The 15983-nt window shown below is 51.8% G+C and overlaps 2 protein-coding genes across 3 annotated transcripts in view; one reads left to right on the top strand and one right to left on the bottom strand.

The window, feature by feature from the left end:
• Positions 1–1194: 1194 nt before the first annotated feature.
• casp8ap2 (caspase 8 associated protein 2) lies at positions 1195–9759 on the bottom strand. 2 transcript variants are annotated; one of them, XM_076013049.1, is made up of 10 exons: positions 9447–9759; positions 8440–8505; positions 8279–8353; positions 8088–8188; positions 7865–7939; positions 7648–7763; positions 5147–7518; positions 2274–5052; positions 2097–2196; positions 1195–2005 (listed from the first exon to the last, which is right to left on the bottom strand). In XM_076013049.1, exons 2-10 carry the CDS (start codon positions 8471–8473, stop codon positions 1943–1945), a joined length of 5715 nt encoding a protein of 1904 aa, XP_075869164.1. In that variant the 5' UTR covers positions 8474–8505; positions 9447–9759; the 3' UTR covers positions 1195–1942. The 2 variants fall into 2 exon arrangements, with proteins under 2 accessions (XP_075869164.1, XP_075869165.1); XM_076013050.1 differs by having other exon boundaries at positions 8440–8502.
• Positions 9760–9923: 164 nt separating this feature from the next.
• The window catches only part of mdn1 (midasin AAA ATPase 1), a 37114-nt gene continuing 31054 nt past the window's right edge, over positions 9924–15983 (top strand). Inside the window, exons 1-12 of the mRNA XM_076013048.1 lie at positions 9924–10226; positions 11046–11272; positions 11454–11678; positions 11871–11978; positions 12070–12472; positions 12569–12700; positions 13366–13469; positions 13563–13677; positions 13769–13935; positions 15327–15408; positions 15546–15641; positions 15752–15864. Coding sequence (XP_075869163.1) covers positions 10131–10226; positions 11046–11272; positions 11454–11678; positions 11871–11978; positions 12070–12472; positions 12569–12700; positions 13366–13469; positions 13563–13677; positions 13769–13935; positions 15327–15408; positions 15546–15641; positions 15752–15864 — 1868 coding nt within the window. The 5' untranslated portion in view covers positions 9924–10130. The remainder of the gene's footprint in view (positions 10227–11045; positions 11273–11453; positions 11679–11870; positions 11979–12069; positions 12473–12568; positions 12701–13365; positions 13470–13562; positions 13678–13768; positions 13936–15326; positions 15409–15545; positions 15642–15751; positions 15865–15983) is intronic.

Here is a 15983-nt window from a genome sequence, read left to right as displayed (position 1 = left end):
TCACATGTGTCTGAGAGCCACTGCAAGGCACTGGGACTGGTTGCTCGACCCCGCTGCCCTGCATAACTGAAACTGTTCCAGTGTTGTTGCAAACTAGGACTCTGTTTGAAACTCATCGACCCACCACGTGGTCCCATAATGCCTGGAGCTTGATTTCATTGTGCCACTTTTCACAGGACACTATACTGGAAAAAAAAAAAAAAAAAAAAAAAAGAAAACACCCACCGCCAACTCGGACGTCAATAAACAGCGGGCGCAATGTGTGTTCATCTCGCTTCTTGCTTGAAAAAGTGAAATGATATGTTGAGAGAATTCCCAGGCACTTTCATTATATGTGGTGATGACCGTCAGTTTGAGGCTGCTGCGGCTGCGACCGCAATACACTGCGTGGAGCCCAGGTGGCAGCGGAGCTGAAACACCTTGGAGCCCTCAAACAGGAGCCACAGCAGCCAGCTATGATATACCCATTCATGGACAGGTGGTGGCGGTGGTGGGGATGTAGTGAAAATGTAGCAACATCTTCTTCCTGTCAAGAATTTCCATTTCATACAATTTTATGCTTCATGAAAAAACATAATTTTTTTACCCGACAGACATTTTGAAGGCCGTATCAAAAACTGGGAAGAATCCAGTCATCGGGATCGGTTCCGACGTTGCATAACGGAAGCGGGTGAGAGCGGGGAGAAGGCGGCTCTGACAGAAGGAAGTGTGGCCAACCTGTCAAGTTTGACAAATTGACCACACCTCAGTAACATCAGCTGAGAAGGCAAGCCCCCCCCCCACATCAGGATCGTGTTTCTGTCAAGGTATTTAAAAAAAAAATGTAGTAACTTGAATTGCCTGATGGAAATCAAAGTCTTGACCCAACCTTGGCACTAGAAATGTTTGGACCGGTTGTCCGCTGGCAGCTCCGGCCTGTGAGGTGCAACCGGTGGTGCCCTGAGGGCCCCGGCCTCCATTTCCACAGTGTGGCCTACTTCTGTAGGATCTGTGCCATGCATTTGCAGCGCAAGGCCCCACAGACCAGACTGCATACTTGGGTGGAGTTGCTTCACATAGATAATACATAAGACATCATTTGTGATAAATAAGTGTATATAAATAAAACTTTATTTTCAGTAAAGAATCCCAAAATTGTAAATTTTGCATTCTATGCTGGTCCCCCACCCCCACCCCCACCCCCCTCTTGCCACCCTTCAAAAAAGTCAAGTCAAACCAAACAGCCACACAGGCCCATGAAATTACAGCTTTTGTTTGTGTATTGACATCCATAAAAAACACACTGTTCTCATAGTGAAGTGAACAAACAAACATTTCACACAACGCTCGGACCGATCGTTCTTCCCAACATAATCAATAACAAAAAGGGCTGGAAACATTACAAGATTGTAAAAATTGTAAATAAAAATTATTTTTATTAAAAGAAAAGGATGCAACACTGTGGCCTTACAATCTTGAGACCTGGACGCCGGGCTTTTCCGTCCAGCTGGAACGCCACGGATGCAGAGACGTATTGACATAAGGCATTTTCTGCGAACCACATAAGCATTTGGAAATACTGACAAAAAGAAAGCAGGCTGATCAGAAGGGATGTGACACAGAACAGCAAGTGCACTGCGAATGAATGAAACCTGAACGGTGCAACACTGATGTGAAAGATGTTAGTGGTAGAAAAACACTGTTAAGCCGTGTGTGTAACTTCCAATTTCTTCAAGTCTCAGGTTTAATTCTGAGGTACGGTTGATTTTCCTGCACAAAAGGCAGCCGTGGACAGTCAGATGTGGATCAGTAGCCTCTCCCCACTCTGACAGCGCAGTTTGGCTCATTGTTCCACTTATTGATTGGCAGAATGTCTCGGTGCAGAACTTCTTCTTCAGCTGCCTGCGTCCTAAGACGGGGGAGCATTCAACGTAGTGGCCCAGGGCCAGAGTCACAGTCACAGTCACATGTCCATCTTCCCCTGCTTCTTGTAGAGCTTCATGAGTTGGTAGAATCTATGAGCAATCTGAGAAAAGGAAAAAAAAAAAAGAAACTCTTTAGTCATCAGGCGACTCCTTGATACCGTAGGGGTTCAGGTCCATTGAGCGGCGGCCTACCTGTCCCGATGGCTTGTTGAGTTTCTCCGCCAGGGTGGAGAAGGTCTCCCGTGAGGCACCTTTAGTCTTCAGCGCGATCAGGATGTCACGATCTTCATCCCTGAAAGAGCGAGATTTCGTTTTGTGGTGTTTTGTTCTGGTGGAAAAACAACAAAAATGCATGCGGCAACTACTGACCTGGTCCACGACACCACCACCTCGCCCTTCTTCTTGACCACGTTCTTGGCCGAGAGCCCACTGGAGGACGGAGACGTAGGAGTGGATTTGCATTCGCCGTCGCTCCTGCAGCTCGAGCCCTCCGTCTCCGCGCTCCTATCGTCATCCGTCTCTGCGCTCCTTTTGTCCTCCTTTCGCCGCCGCTTGCTTTTGGTTTTCTCTTGACGCCGCTTCCTCTTCCCGCCTTTGCTGCATTCCGTTGACTCGCTCTCCGACGCGCCGCTCACCGCACTCGTGGCACCGGAGGAACCCTTCTCAGAGCCGGATCCCGCCGGTTGCTGCTTCTCCGAGTCCGACGACGACGCCGGCATTTGGATCCGATCGCTTGCTTCGCAGCTTTCAGACGAGTGACGTACGCTGTTGGTCGACTTCGGGGAATCAGCTTTTGGGGAAGTAGCTGCGTTTTCACTCTTGGACGTTTGGCAAGTGCTTGGCTCAGATGGGATATTTTGCTCGACGGTTGCCTTGCTAATCTGCAAGGAGGACTTTTCAGGACTTCGGGTTCTGGAAACAGTCTTGTCAATTTGAGGGGATTTCAGAGATACGGACAAGTTCTGTGAATCCACAGACAAAGGCGCATTTGGGCCATTTTGTCCAGTGGACTCTTCGCAGGCGGCTTCTTCAGTCCATGTTGATGTTCCACTTCCTGCAAGACTGAAGTCTGAGGCGGGCGCCTTGCACATCCCTGAGCTGGCGGGAAGGACGGCCGTCTCCCTTTCTGGCAGTACAGGACTTGTGGATGTACCCTGGGATCCGTCAGACAAAACTGGCCGTTCCGTCTTTGTCTCTTCGCCTCCTGAATGACGCTCCCCTTCGTCTGTGAGCGTCCTGTTGAAGCTGTCGTCGGCTGTCAGCGTGGTGTCTGCAGATGAGGTCGCCTGACGGATCTTCACAATAAAGTGATCATTGGACCTCTCCATGACTAGGGCCTGCATTGGCAGGTGAGGTTTGAACACAAAAGGCGTGGCCAGCGGCTCCGAGGCGGCGCTGCTGCTGCTGCTGGCGGAGCCACGGCTAGAGTTGTCCGTGTCGAGGGCCAGGTGGATGTCCTGCTCCGTGGCGTCCTCCTCATCCAGCAGCGCGTCCTCACTGATGTGCGCGCTGATGACGCTGTCCGGGGTGGGCTGACGGCTTGACGGCTGCAGGAAGCTGAGGTGGTTATCCGACTTGAGAGGCGACGGGATGGTGAGGGAGACGGCCAGGTCTTCGGCCAGGATGGAGAAGGACCTCTGGGAGGCCGAGGTCCGGCTGTCTGACGGCACTTCCAGCAGGCAGCTCTCGTCAAACAAAGCCGGGTTGAGCGGGGCCTGGCTCTTCAACGGCGGGGAGGACATCTTCCGCGGCGTTATGCTCGACCACGCAGCAATCACTTTGGAGGGGGTGTCGAATTTACAAGGGGAAAACAGTTTCGACGGGGAGTCAAATTTGGTGGGAGTGCCGACGCTGATGTACCGATCTCCGTCTTTCCTGGGCGTCCCAAAGGACCAGGCTGTGTTGTCGCCATTGGCGGCGTTGCCCTCCAACAGGTCTGACCCTTGGAGGAGACACTTGAAGATCTCCCCCATCTGGGTGTCCCTTACCAGGTTGAAGGTCAAACTGGACGCCTGCTGCTCTGTCAGCAGCTCAAAGTCGGTTTTGTCGAGCAACGAGCCGTTTTGGGAGCCGGACAACTTGTTGTGGTTCTCCGACACTGACGGGGTATCTTTGGGAGGATGAAAGCCGACCGTGGTTTGAGTGTCGACAGTATCCACCAGATGACTGTCCTTGTCCTTATCTGTGAGGGTGATCCTGATATCTTTGCCTCTGCTTCCCAGACCCGTTTTGTAAGGCGCCACCGTCGCGCACTGCCTCGTGCGAACGGGTTTGCTTAAAACCGACTCTGGCTCTTTTGGATGACACTGCGGCTTTGTGACCGGAGGCTGACCGGACACTTTTTCCTTTTTTCCACTTGCCTTCTCATCAGACTGAGGGCTAGCTGGTTTGCAGAGGCCTTTCAGTGTTGTGTCTATATCCCTGAGCAAGTAGTCAATCTGGACATCCACAAAGTCCCACAGCTTTTGCTTGAGATCACCAGCCTGCTGTTCAAAGATGCGCTTCACAATACCATTGTTTAATAGTTTGCCAAACACAGTCACAATCAATTTCTTCATCTTGGATTTAAGCTCCCCTTGCTGACAGGACAGTTGGCCAAAGTTGGCACCATCGACAAACTCTAAGAACGACTCCCGGAAATTGTTCATCACGCCATAGAAGCTCTTCTTGGGGAAGGTTTTATGGAGCTTCATGTACTTCTTACGGATCTCGGTACGGACCAGCTTGAAAGTATCCATGACGTCCGCTGTGGTCGCAAAGTTAGATTTGGATGCTGCGAGACAAACTTTTTTAAAGCGGCTTTTCGGACTCTGGGAAGAACTGTCGGATGCTTCGCCAGTCTCTTTGGCTGGCGCGCACTTCTCTTTTGAGCTTCTGCTCAATAACCTGCGGGGACTCGGTTTACTCTTCGCTGGCTGAGCCAACTTTGCCTTCTTGGTCGGAGGAACGGGAGAAGTGGCGACCGCCTCGTCGCTCTCGCTCAAAATTTCCCCTTCCTCCAGGTCCGTGTCAGAGAGGCTGGAATGGAGGTCGGAACCCTTGTCGGCTACGATTTGTGCATCGTGGTTTGCAGGAGAACCTGGGTACTTGTTCTCTTTGTTCACGTCCAGCTTCTTTGAGTTGCCGTCACCCAGCGAGCCTGTGAAATCTGAACGGAAGACAAGAAAATAACGTCAAAGAAAATCAACTTGTTTTTCATGTCACACATGACCGCGGTCCAACGTTTTAAGCTCTCACTGTACCTCTCTCCAGGCTCTTGACGTGACCCGGTTTGGCGAGAAGGCTGTGGTGGTGACTCCGCTTGGACGTCTGGATGGGGCTCCTCAGGGGGCTGATGGCGTCGGGGATCCTCTTCAGACCACTCAGAGTGCGCATCATGGAGTCCTCGTCGTGGAGCAGAGCCAGAGGGCTGGGTGTCTCAAAGTGACTTCCCTGAGCCCTCGCAGACACCGAGCACTTCTTGGGCGTGAAAGTCAGGTCGCCAAGCTTGTGCGGCGCGCCGGCCTCCTCGCTGGTCGTGCTGCTGACTTTGGGGACGGCGACGCTGCCTGAGGGACTTTGCTGGCAGCCGTCGTTGGCCTCCTCACTCGTCTGCGTCAGGATGTAAATGGCCTCGGGGAGACTCAAGCCCTCTTGCGGAAGCGAGTCCAGGCTGATGGTGCTGGACACCGCATCAACGTCTTTGTCCTTTGCCGGGCAGGACGCTGAGGAGCGCCGTCCGACGGTGCTTTCCGGAGGCGTGACCCCAACATCGGGAGGCCGATATTTCAGGCCGTCTTTGCCGCCAACGCTTCCAGCAGCTTTACCTTCCTTCTCTGAACTCGTGGGGCAACTTTTTGGTGCCGCCGTGCCAGGTTGTGTGTGCTTTGCGGCCACGCTTGAACCGACCTCAGCCGGTTTGCCCACAGCGATGGCTTGCTTTGTGTCCTTTCCGGGTTTTACTTTTGGCACCATGTTGCTTTTTGATCCCACACCGTGGCTTTTAGCAACACGATCCACGACTTGCACAGGTTCCAATTTGTCCGATTTGTTCTCCAAGGCCGCGTTTGTTTTGTCCACGCACGTTCTTGATATGTCCACATCTGTTGGTCTAAGGTTCACTGGAGCTTTCGACTTGATTGGCACATCGCCCTGGGTCTGCTTGGCATCTATTGCTTGGCTGTTTACTGAGGTAGCTTCAACAGGTTGGTCTTGGCCCAGTTCGCTGCAGCTTCCCTCCTTCCTCCGGGCTTCCTTCGCACTCTCACGCCGCTCTTTCTTCTCAGACTTGAGGATTTTGGTGGTATCGGGGGATTTGGCCACGACGTCGTCCTGCTCTGGTTCCAATCCGGAGCAGTTTACCTCGTCGACCACGCACATGTCATCCATCGTGGGTTGGTAGCTTTCGTCCAAGTCCTGTTCAACATCTCCTTCCGCAGTGCCGTCCTGGCGGGCATTGCTGAGCGACGCTGGCCTCTTGATGGGCGAGATGGTCAGGTTCAACGTTTCCATGAAGCACAGTTTCCTGTTGGGGCTGTTCTCCTCCACAGCGCTTTTCTGGGTGGTGCTTGGCTCTTCACATGAGGTTTTCTGGGGCTCTTGTGCTTTTTCTTTCCTTTCCTTCCTGCAATCAACTTTACCCTGATTGGATTCTTTGGAGCCCTCTTCCACACTTTCCCTTCTTGTGTCCGAAGACGTGCTGTTCTTATGCTTTTTGCTGGATTCCTCTTGTCTTCTGTCCTCCTTCCTCTGGTGGTCTTTCGGCAGCCTCTCACCTTTCCTTTCCTTGGAGGAGTCGCCGGGGCGTTCAGGCAGATGACTCGACGAGGACTTCTTTTCTTCCTTCATATCCGGGTTCCTGATATGTCTGTCACTAGTCCTGTGTCGCCGATGGTCTCTACCGTGACCCTCCTTGGAGCTGTGGCCTGCTCCACTCTCTGAATCCGGAGTGGATTTCTTTGGCTCGTCTTTCCTGCTTTCTCGACCTCTACCTTTCTTGTCCTCAGAGGAGGTCGTTCGGTGTGAACTGTCGGGTGGAGGGCTTGCCGACCTGTCCGACCTGTGATGCCCCGAGGCGTTTTTGCTGTTCCTGCCGTGACTCGAGTCGTGCCGCCGTCCCGAGCTTCTGTCTGGCTTGTAAGAGCGGCTCTTCTCGTGTGCAGAAGAGTCTTTACTGGGGTCTGAGCTACTCTTGTGCGTCCTGTCCTCTCTGTGCTTGCACCTGTGTGGGTCTGATTCACCATGTCGGCTGGGCTGATCTCCTTTAGAGGACCTGCTGGCGTGACTGTGAGAAGTCGGTCTTGAGGCACTTGACGTCTCGGTGGAAGATGTTCCAGGGGTGTGGGTGGAACCGTCCCTGTCCTTTGAAGAGGGCCGAGGAAGCTCCTGTAAGCGCTTCTCACTTGGGGGTGTAGCGGCTACAGGTGGGGGAGGGGGGCCAGATGGCAGAGGAGGGAGGGATGAAGGCGGGAGTGGGGGTGGGGGAGGAGGGGGCGGGGGAGGACGAGAGGATGGGGGAGGAGGCTGGGGAGGAGGCTGAGGAGGAGGAGGAGGTTTACTCCAGGGACTGGACAAATTTTGATCCCGTAGATTATTCTTATTAACCTGATGACGATATGCATGTCCCTGTACTGACCTGGAAAAACATAATTATCAACAGATTAATGACTTTGCACAGCACCGCGACGCAAAAAGACATTATAAGAAATGTATGTCTTGCAATAAACGATGATAAAACTTAAAAAAAACTTAAAACAAGACTCACTGTTGGTTCAGTCGCTGAATTTCAGCATCTTTCCGTGTCACTTCCAACCTTGCTGTCCGCAAGAGTACAGAAATGTTCTTCTTGAGGCGGAAGTTCTCAGTATTCAACCCTGTATTCTTTAGAAAAAGGAAAAAAAAAAGATTGTTGTAGAACGATTCAGGAGTTAAATGACTGAGGTGGCAACTACTAACAAATTAATGACAAAAATAAAACAAACCAGCAACTCCATCTGTTCCAGTCTCTGGCGCAACTCTTGAATTTGGTTTTGGGCTGCTTGGAATCTGGACTTTAACTGGAAAGCAAACAAACAAAAAAAAAAGTCAATTTCTTACAGTTCTTTTAGTTTTCATAGTTTTGGCAAAGCAACTAGCAACCCTTCACTCATTCTGCCTTCTGCACTTGCGGCTCCCTATGGTAGAGACAGCATGGAGGACACTCACCTCAGTGTAGGACGACTCCCTGCTGTGCTGCTCTTCTGTCACTAGTTCTTCATAAAGATCCATTGACTCTCTCAGCTGAGAGGTAGCCGGAGAGGACTTTACTGTTTTAAAAAAAAAGGAAGAGCCTTGAACTATTGTCCACGGGTTTGAATGAAACAAAATATAATCCAACTCTGAAGCGGACAAATTACCTGTACTGCTGCTCGGATTAACATCCATGTCATCGTAGATGTCTACAGAATCTTCATTGGAATGAGGCACCGATACTGTGAATAACATGTATATATGCAGTCAGTGGTGTGTAATTGGTGGCCTGGAGACTAAAACATAACGATAAGGGCGCTCTACTTACGAGCAGAGGCATCATCCAAATCAATGTTCTCCATTGTTCAAGAAGTCCCAGGCTCTCAAGGGCCTTCTTAGAAGATGGAAGAAAAGCAATAATTATGAGCAATTAGAAGCTAATCGTATGTATGCTGGCTTGCTGAGCTCAGATGAGCTGTCAACTCTTAAGTGATCAATATGAATGAGAAACTCCCCCCCCCCCCCCTACATCATCACTATTCAGGAGGAAGCGGGTGTCTACCACTTTACTACTACTTTACAACTCGAGTCAATGGCATGTGACTTAGCAACTACGGGAAAATATCACATCCTGTTATTACATTGGATTAACGGGACGCAGTATTGAACTTGTATTTTTGTATCACGTGTCACACTGTGAATTTACTTAAATTAGTGGATAATTTCCGATTTTGCACGCTACGATTTTCTGGAAATGCGGTCGATCTCTTTGTTTACGGTCCAAATGAGCTGCTTTGATTCCAAACTGTAGTTCGGCTGTCACATCAATACATAAAAAAAAAAAAAAAATTAGCTTCTTTGTCGAGATATAGAGTACATAGAGAGTAGATATGTATTTTCCCACTCTGGGGAGAAACCTTGGACCAATGCACCGGCTAAAAGTGCGCCTATAACCGAACACTGTGCGCCGTCAGTGGCTGACTCGACTCTTATCTCGCTATGCTAACACAAATCAGGACAGATTCACTAAATAACTCGACCTTGCTCTCACTGCACGGAAAATCGCGAGGATTACCGAGGAGGTTGTTGACGCGATCTCAACAGTAACTTTACAACTCTTTGTGATTGAAAGCCGAGATCGACGGAACGACAGTTTTGCCGCATGTTCGAACTGCCAGCTAACCGCTTTGGATCACTTTCTAGAGGGGAACCGCCGAAGAGAGGCATCCAATCATCCGGCGAGCAACAACAAACTGCAAACCAACCGCCGTGCCTTGGTTAAAGTAAAAGTAAAAAATAATAATAATAATATACGTTTACACTTGCAGGACTTACTTGTATGTGTAGTGTTGTAGTGTGTCCTCTCCGTTGTTTACAAGTGTAGTGTCGCGCCAAGACGCCGCTGGACAGGAAGTAACGACATTTTCCCGCGGTCTGTCAACTGAGGGAGAGCCGGGCTCCTCCTTCGTTTGCGAGGCAAACAAACAACAACAAAATACACCGAGGCAGAGCAAATACAGGCCAACTCAGAGCCTCCGCCTTGGGCTCATGGCCTCCCGAGGCCCGCCGACACGTTCGCAAGCAAAAACGGCACCAAGTTTGGGCAGGCCGCGCCGGCGAAAGTTGCTCTTGCCGCAGAGAGCGAGAGCGAGCTGCGCCGAGCAGGTGACGTCCCCTTTGTGTGACGTCATGACAGCGCGACTCGCCCGGAAAGGAGGGAGGGAGGAGAGGCGAGGAGGCCCCTCCGACCCGGAAGCTTTTGTAGCGCTTCACTCACATGTGCACGGGGGTGTTTTAACGCCAGCGACGGGAACGTGCTAGTGTGTCGGTGTCACGGGGGGGGACACTCGCAAAGAAAGAGTCGTGCGCGAGATGAGCCGCGTGCTTCGGCGCACTTAGCCGCGAGCCAGCCGGGACAAAGTGATAAGAGATAGATAGATAGAGAGAGGGAGGGAGAGACGAGAAAGGTTGTTGTCCTCCGCCGCTTGGAAGACCCCGAGGGGGCAGGCAAATGGTACGATGGAAAATTTGGAGCTGAGCCTGTCATCGCTGGCCACCATATCCAGACACGTTGACAAGAGTCACAACGAGCTGAACCAGTACCTGGCCAAGCAGGTGAGTGGGCTCCTCGGGGGGTGGCGGGGAGGGGGGTGCTGCCTCGTGCGGGCGGACCACCAGCGCGTGTTTATGATGTGAGGGTGTGTGTTGTCAGTGTGTGTGTGTAAGCATCGCGTCCAACCATGTCCTCTCCTCGAAATGCCAGCAGCTGTAGCACGCATGGGACGGCGCGAGTCTCTGAGTGTATGGTAATACAGCTCAGCAGAAGGAGGGGGGGGGGGGGGGGGACATCAATATTAAAGGTTTCACGGGTTCATGTTTTGAAACACGTGGGTATGAAATGGCCTCTTTACACTGAGGACTCTCATATCAACAGGATCTGTTTTGTTTTGATAGCTAAGGAGCATATACGAGGTATTGCGAGATGTAATAACGCTGCATGTAGCATAACAATAATGATAATTATGATATTAAACAAAGAGTGTTGCTGACTTCAGATGCTTGGCCTGCAGGACAAAATTCGACCTTTTCAATCTCACCCATGAAGAGTAGCTGCCGTCCAAGTGATGTTCAGGGTCCTGGTGTTACACCAAGCCGTCCTGCTGCTGTTTCCCACCCTGTGGAAAACAGAGCTACAGTCGTAGTGTAGCTCAGGAGGTAGAGCAGGTTGTCCGATGACCGAAAGGTTGGCGGTTCAAATCCCGCTCCATCCCAGTCTTGTGTCCTTGGGCTGGCAGCGCCTTGCATGGCAGCAGCCACCCATTGGTGTGTGAGTGAATGAGAGGCCATTATAAAGTGCATTTTACCATTTGTGGTGCTGATGTGCCTGGAGAAATATTGACACCCAGAACCCTGCCCATCGATGTTTATCCTCAGATATGGAACCAGCAGGACCGCCAGTGCATCCTGGAGAGTCTGGCCCATCTCCTCCTGCAGAAGGACCACACCCTGCTGATCGGCCGCCACCTGCGCCCGCTGGTCCTGGATCTGCTGGAGCGCAACGCAGAGAAGGTCAAAGCCGGCGGCCGGATTAACCATGACCTGCACGAGCGCCTGTGCGTGGCCCTCAGCAAGCTCCTCGGCGTCAGCCCCGATGCACAGGCGTAAGTGGGAAGCCCATTGGGCTTAAAGGGATATTTCATGTTTTTCAAGGCAGTTTTTGAAGCTGTTTTGGCAGCTACAGTGCCTGTTTGTCCTAAAAATGGTGTGAATGCTTTTATGTTTCAAAATCCAGTTTCTCTGTTTTCAGACCTTCAATGTTATTTTCCTCTTTTCTCCCACAAGGTTCGCCGCAAGGTACTTCAACGACGCCCCGCCGGTGTTCCAGCGGCTGTTCTTCACCAGCGAGGAGTCGTCGGCCGTTCAGTACGGCCCGCGGCGGATGAAGCTGCGCGACCTGATGGGCGCCACGCTGCGCTTCCTCCAGAGCGACTGCGCCAAGTTCCGGATGCTGTGGGACTGGAGCCCCTGCGTGTCGCAGCTGCTCACCAGCGACGTCATGGTTCGAGGGTAAGAGCCCACGTGTGGTCTTGGTACGCTAGCCCCTTTGTGATGTCACAGAGGGCCAATATCCAACCCTGTCTTTTCAGAGTAGACTTTTTGAAAGTTCTTATTCAGTTTTGCAACATTGACCCTTTAAAGTTGGATTTCTATGTGTTCTTTTACCTGAATTGTCGCCTCTTCATCACGTCTTTCTAACAGGTACACGGCTCAGTGTTTAGCGCTGGTCTCTCACATGACTGACAACCAGAAAACCATCTTCCTGAAAAAGGTTCTTTCAGGAGACGAGATCCTTCATATGAAAATGAAGTATGATTTCTTTGTTTTCTTACCTTTTTATTTAGATTTATTTATGTCCCTGACACTAAATCCAAATGTGCTTCCCCCCCCCCCCCCCCAGAGCCTTGGAAGAGGCCCAGCAGCTGGAGGTGGAGAAAGCCCTGGTGCTGACCAATCAGGGCTCTGTGATGTGGCGCCAGGAGAAACCCAGCAGGTTCACCAGGGGTCAGGTGATTTCAGAGGACCTGTCCCAGAATGTGGTGGCAGTGTGCGGGGTGGTCCTCCCCAGGACAGCCCCCAGGAAGCCTGAGCAGGTCAACCAGAAAGACGTTGTGCTGGTGGACTCCACCTGCCGGAACCTGAGGAGGCTGGCTCTGGCTGTGGCCTCCCAGAAGCCCGTGCTGCTGGAGGGCCCCATCGGCTGCGGTAAAACGGCCCTGGTGGAGTTCATGGCGGCCGTCACCGGCCACACCAAGGCCACAGAGATCCTCAAGGTCCAGCTGGGAGATCAAACTGACAGCAAGGTGGGAGTTGATCCAGGTTTCAGGGGGTTTCTGATCATCTGATCGGCCAGAGGAGCGTGGAGGTTGCCTGAACGTGTTGTGTTCTTGTCCTCACAGATGCTGCTGGGGATGTACCGCTGCACCGACATTCCCGGGAAGTTTGTGTGGCAGCCGGGGAGCCTGACACAGGCTGTGTCCAAGGGCCACTGGATCCTCTTGGAGGACATCGACCACGCACCCCTGGACGTGGTGAGTTCTGAGCAGGCCGAGGAAGAAGGTTGAGGTGGTGGAGAAGGTGGCGGAGGTTGAGGAGGTGTAGAAGGTTGAGGAGGTGGAGGAGGTGTAGAGGGTTGAGGAGGTGGGGAAGGTTGAGGAGGTGGAGAAGGTGGAGATGGTGGAGAAGGTGGAGATGGTGGAGAAGGTGGAGATGGTGGAGAAGGTGGAGATGGTTGAGAAGGTGGAGATGGTTGAGGAGGTGTAGAAGGTGTAGATGGTTGAGAAGGTGGGGAAGGTTGAGGAGGTGGGGAAGGTTGAGGAGGTGGGGAAGGTTGAGGAGGTGTAGAAGGTTGAGGATGAGAAGGTGGAGGCGGTGGGGAAGGTGTAGATGGTTGAGAAGGTGGGTAAGGTTGAGGAGGTGGGGAAGGTTGAGGAGGTGTAGAAGGTGTAGATGGTTGAGAAGGTGGGGAAGGTTGAGGAGGTGGGGAAGGTTGAGGAGGTGTAGAAGGTTGAGGATGAGAAGGTGGAGGCGGTGGGGAAGGTTGAGGAGATGGAAAAGGTTGAGGTGGTGAAGAAGGTGGAGGTTTGGAGCAGGTGGAGAATGTGGAGATGGTTGAGAAAGTGAGGAAGGTTGAGGAGGTGGAGAAGGTGACCCCTTCCACCATCTGGACCGAGCTGTTTCCTTCTGTCTGTCGCAGGTGTCTGTGCTACTGCCGCTGATGGAGAACAAGAAGCTGATGATCCCTGGCAGGGAGGACTGCATCGATGTGGCTCCTGGATTTCAGTTCTTTGCCACCAGAAGGTAAAAAAAAACAAACAAACACCATGTCACGTGACCCACCAGGTGTCGCCACTCAAAGTTCCAAGCTCTAAGTTTGCTGCCGTCCCTCCACAGGACCTACTTCAGCGGCGGCAGCTGGCACAGACCACAGAACTCCCACGCTGCGCTGCTGGACAAGTACTGGACCAAGCTGCAGATGGGCAACATGACGCGAGAGGAGCTGAAGAAGGTGAGCGTCCCTCCGTCGTGACGCCCCCCTGCTGGCTGCAGCAGGTATCTGTGGACTGAGCTCAGCCCGCCTCCCCTCTCCTCCCCCCCAGGTGCTGGTCAGCAGGTACCCCCGGCTGACGGTGGTGTCCGACCGCCTGCTGGACATCTACTGCAAGCTGACCGGAGAGCGACACTCGGAGTCGGACGACGGAGGCCAGCAGGAGGCGTCTGAGGAGAAGAGCGCCGCCCCGCTGGAGGGGAGGGCACTGTCGCTGAGGTGAGAACCACCTTCTTCCTTTTCAACTCTGACGGTCTGTTTTGTACCAAAGAGGATCGGGGGCCACAAGAAGAGAAAAAAAATATTACAGGAAGTAGATTTTTTTATTTAAGTTTTCGTTTCGAGTGTCAAGTTGAAATTTCGGGAATATAGTCAAAATGTTGTGAAAAAGGTCAGCGGTAAAAAAAAAGACAAAATTTTGTGAATAAAGTTGACGTAAAAAAAAAGTTGAATATTGCACAACTGGGAAGGCGGTGCAATGGGGTCAGTGCCCTTTGTGACATCGCAGGGACAATGACTTGCCCTTGATTTGCCAGCGCTCCTCAGCGGGTTGGAAAACGTTCTGCCTCTTTTAGCTTCAGGTCTGCAGCAGCAGCAGCAACAGCAGCAGCCTTGCTGCCTTTAATTAGCTTTCCACCAGCTGCTGCTGCGCTCGATAGGCCATTGATCCGATCAGCCTATGGAGGTGGGCGGAGCCCACGGGTCCTACAGTTCTCTCAGGAGCCTCAGTACTGACCGGCAGGGTTAGAAACTCTTTCTCAGTGTTGTTCTCCGCTTGCTGTGAAGATTCCCCCCCCTCAGGGCCCAACACTCTCTCTGTGGAAGGTTTTTCTCTTGGAGATTCGGCCTTAAATTGATGTGTTGGTGCTTTCGGCCATTTGCACTTCAATAACACATTTGTGTTTCCCCCGATCAATGTAATTATCTCGATGGCACGGGCAGCCTGCTGTGCACATACATGTAGCTCCAGTTCACGTGGGTCCGCCGTATTGACACACATGTTTACTTTCAGTCTGCATCCGCAGCTGTTACTGCAAACTAAGTTCACAAAAGTGCAATAAATACATGGTACTCTACGCGTAGCATCTGGTTCTCGATATTTAACTCCGATCCTATTTCGCAAAATAAAAGCCATGTTTCTAAAAATTTCTACAAAGTACAGTTGTGATTTGCAGGTGTTTCCACCAAATTTCATAACTCTTGTCAAATCCCGTCCAGCGAGATTTACCAGAATTACGTTTGCTTTTCTTTGTTTACATGTGTTTACTGTCCAGAATGGCTGTTATATTTTTCTCTTTGAGTTCTTGTTTAAAAAAAAAAAAAAATTCCGTCTCCTCCTCCGTCCAATCATAAGACGCCATTTTCACTGGTCAGTCAACTGGTCACATGACCCCCGTACGTCACGTCCGCTGACGTGTAAATGAAAAAAAAAAAAAGTGTTTCCATGACACTTTTGCGATATTCCTCCACGTGGATACGTGTGAAAAAACCACGTCAAAACCTTTCAGCCTTATCGGAGAGGTTCTTCCAAGTTCAGCTGCTTCCATCGCCAGGTTGTTGCCCTTCTTCCGTTTCTCTCCTCGTGATGCCTGCTCACGGTGTCTCCGCAGGGATCTGTTGAAGTGGTGCGATCGCATCTGCGACAACTTTGACAGCGCCTCGGCCGCCACGGCACAGCACGTCTTCCTGGAGGTCAGTGTGTGTAACGCAAAATACGAGGCATTATATTGCAATATTGTCAAAAAAGAAATGTATATATATATTTTTTTTTTGCTAAATCAATGCATGGTTTTGCTGTGTCTTGCGCCGCCCCCCCGCCCCCCCGTCAGGCACTGGACTGTTTCACAGCCATGCTGTCTCGACCCGAGAGTCGCCTGCGGATGGCGGAGATCATCGGCACCAAGCTCAACATCTCCAAAGAGAAGGTCACAGAGAGCGTTCGACAAAGTAGCACTGCCAAACCGCTGCCCATTCCTGGTGACCGCTTTTCATCTCCATTGCTGTTTTGTTTTTTGTTTTGTTTTTTTGCATGCAGGCGCTGCACTTCTGCCACATGTACCAGCCGGGCATCAAGCTGAGCGAGCCCGAGGCCTCGGTGGGCCGCGTCACTCTGCCTCGGAAGCAGAGCGCAGCGGTGCAGCTGACTGTGTAAGTGGGACGTCCCGCCATGGCGGCTCGACCTTTGGCCCCTCTTGGCGCCGCGCGAGCATCATCTGGTCGCTGTGCAGGGACGGGACGGGACGGGACGGGACGGTTTTCCACCCGGC

The sequence above is a fragment of the Nelusetta ayraudi genome, unplaced genomic scaffold (assembly GCF_046127955.1).
Source record: "Nelusetta ayraudi isolate G7.1 ecotype Tasmania unplaced genomic scaffold, CSIRO-AGI_Nayr_v1 ptg000140l, whole genome shotgun sequence".
Lineage (NCBI taxonomy): Eukaryota > Metazoa > Chordata > Actinopteri > Tetraodontiformes > Monacanthidae > Nelusetta > Nelusetta ayraudi.
This window is presented reverse-complemented; position numbering and strand designations above follow the sequence as displayed.

Bases quoted from the DNA above. Each gene is read 5' to 3' on its own strand.
- casp8ap2 (XM_076013049.1), bottom strand. From the start codon at position 8,473: ATGGAGAACATTGATTTGGATGATGCCTCTGCTC. The intron at 8,189-8,278 runs GTAATTTGTCCG...TTTTTAAAACAG, and splicing joins TAATCCGAGCAGCAGTACAG to TAAAGTCCTCTCCGGCTACC. The intron at 5,053-5,146 runs GTACAGTGAGAG...TCTTCCGTTCAG, and splicing joins CGTCAAGAGCCTGGAGAGAG to ATTTCACAGGCTCGCTGGGT.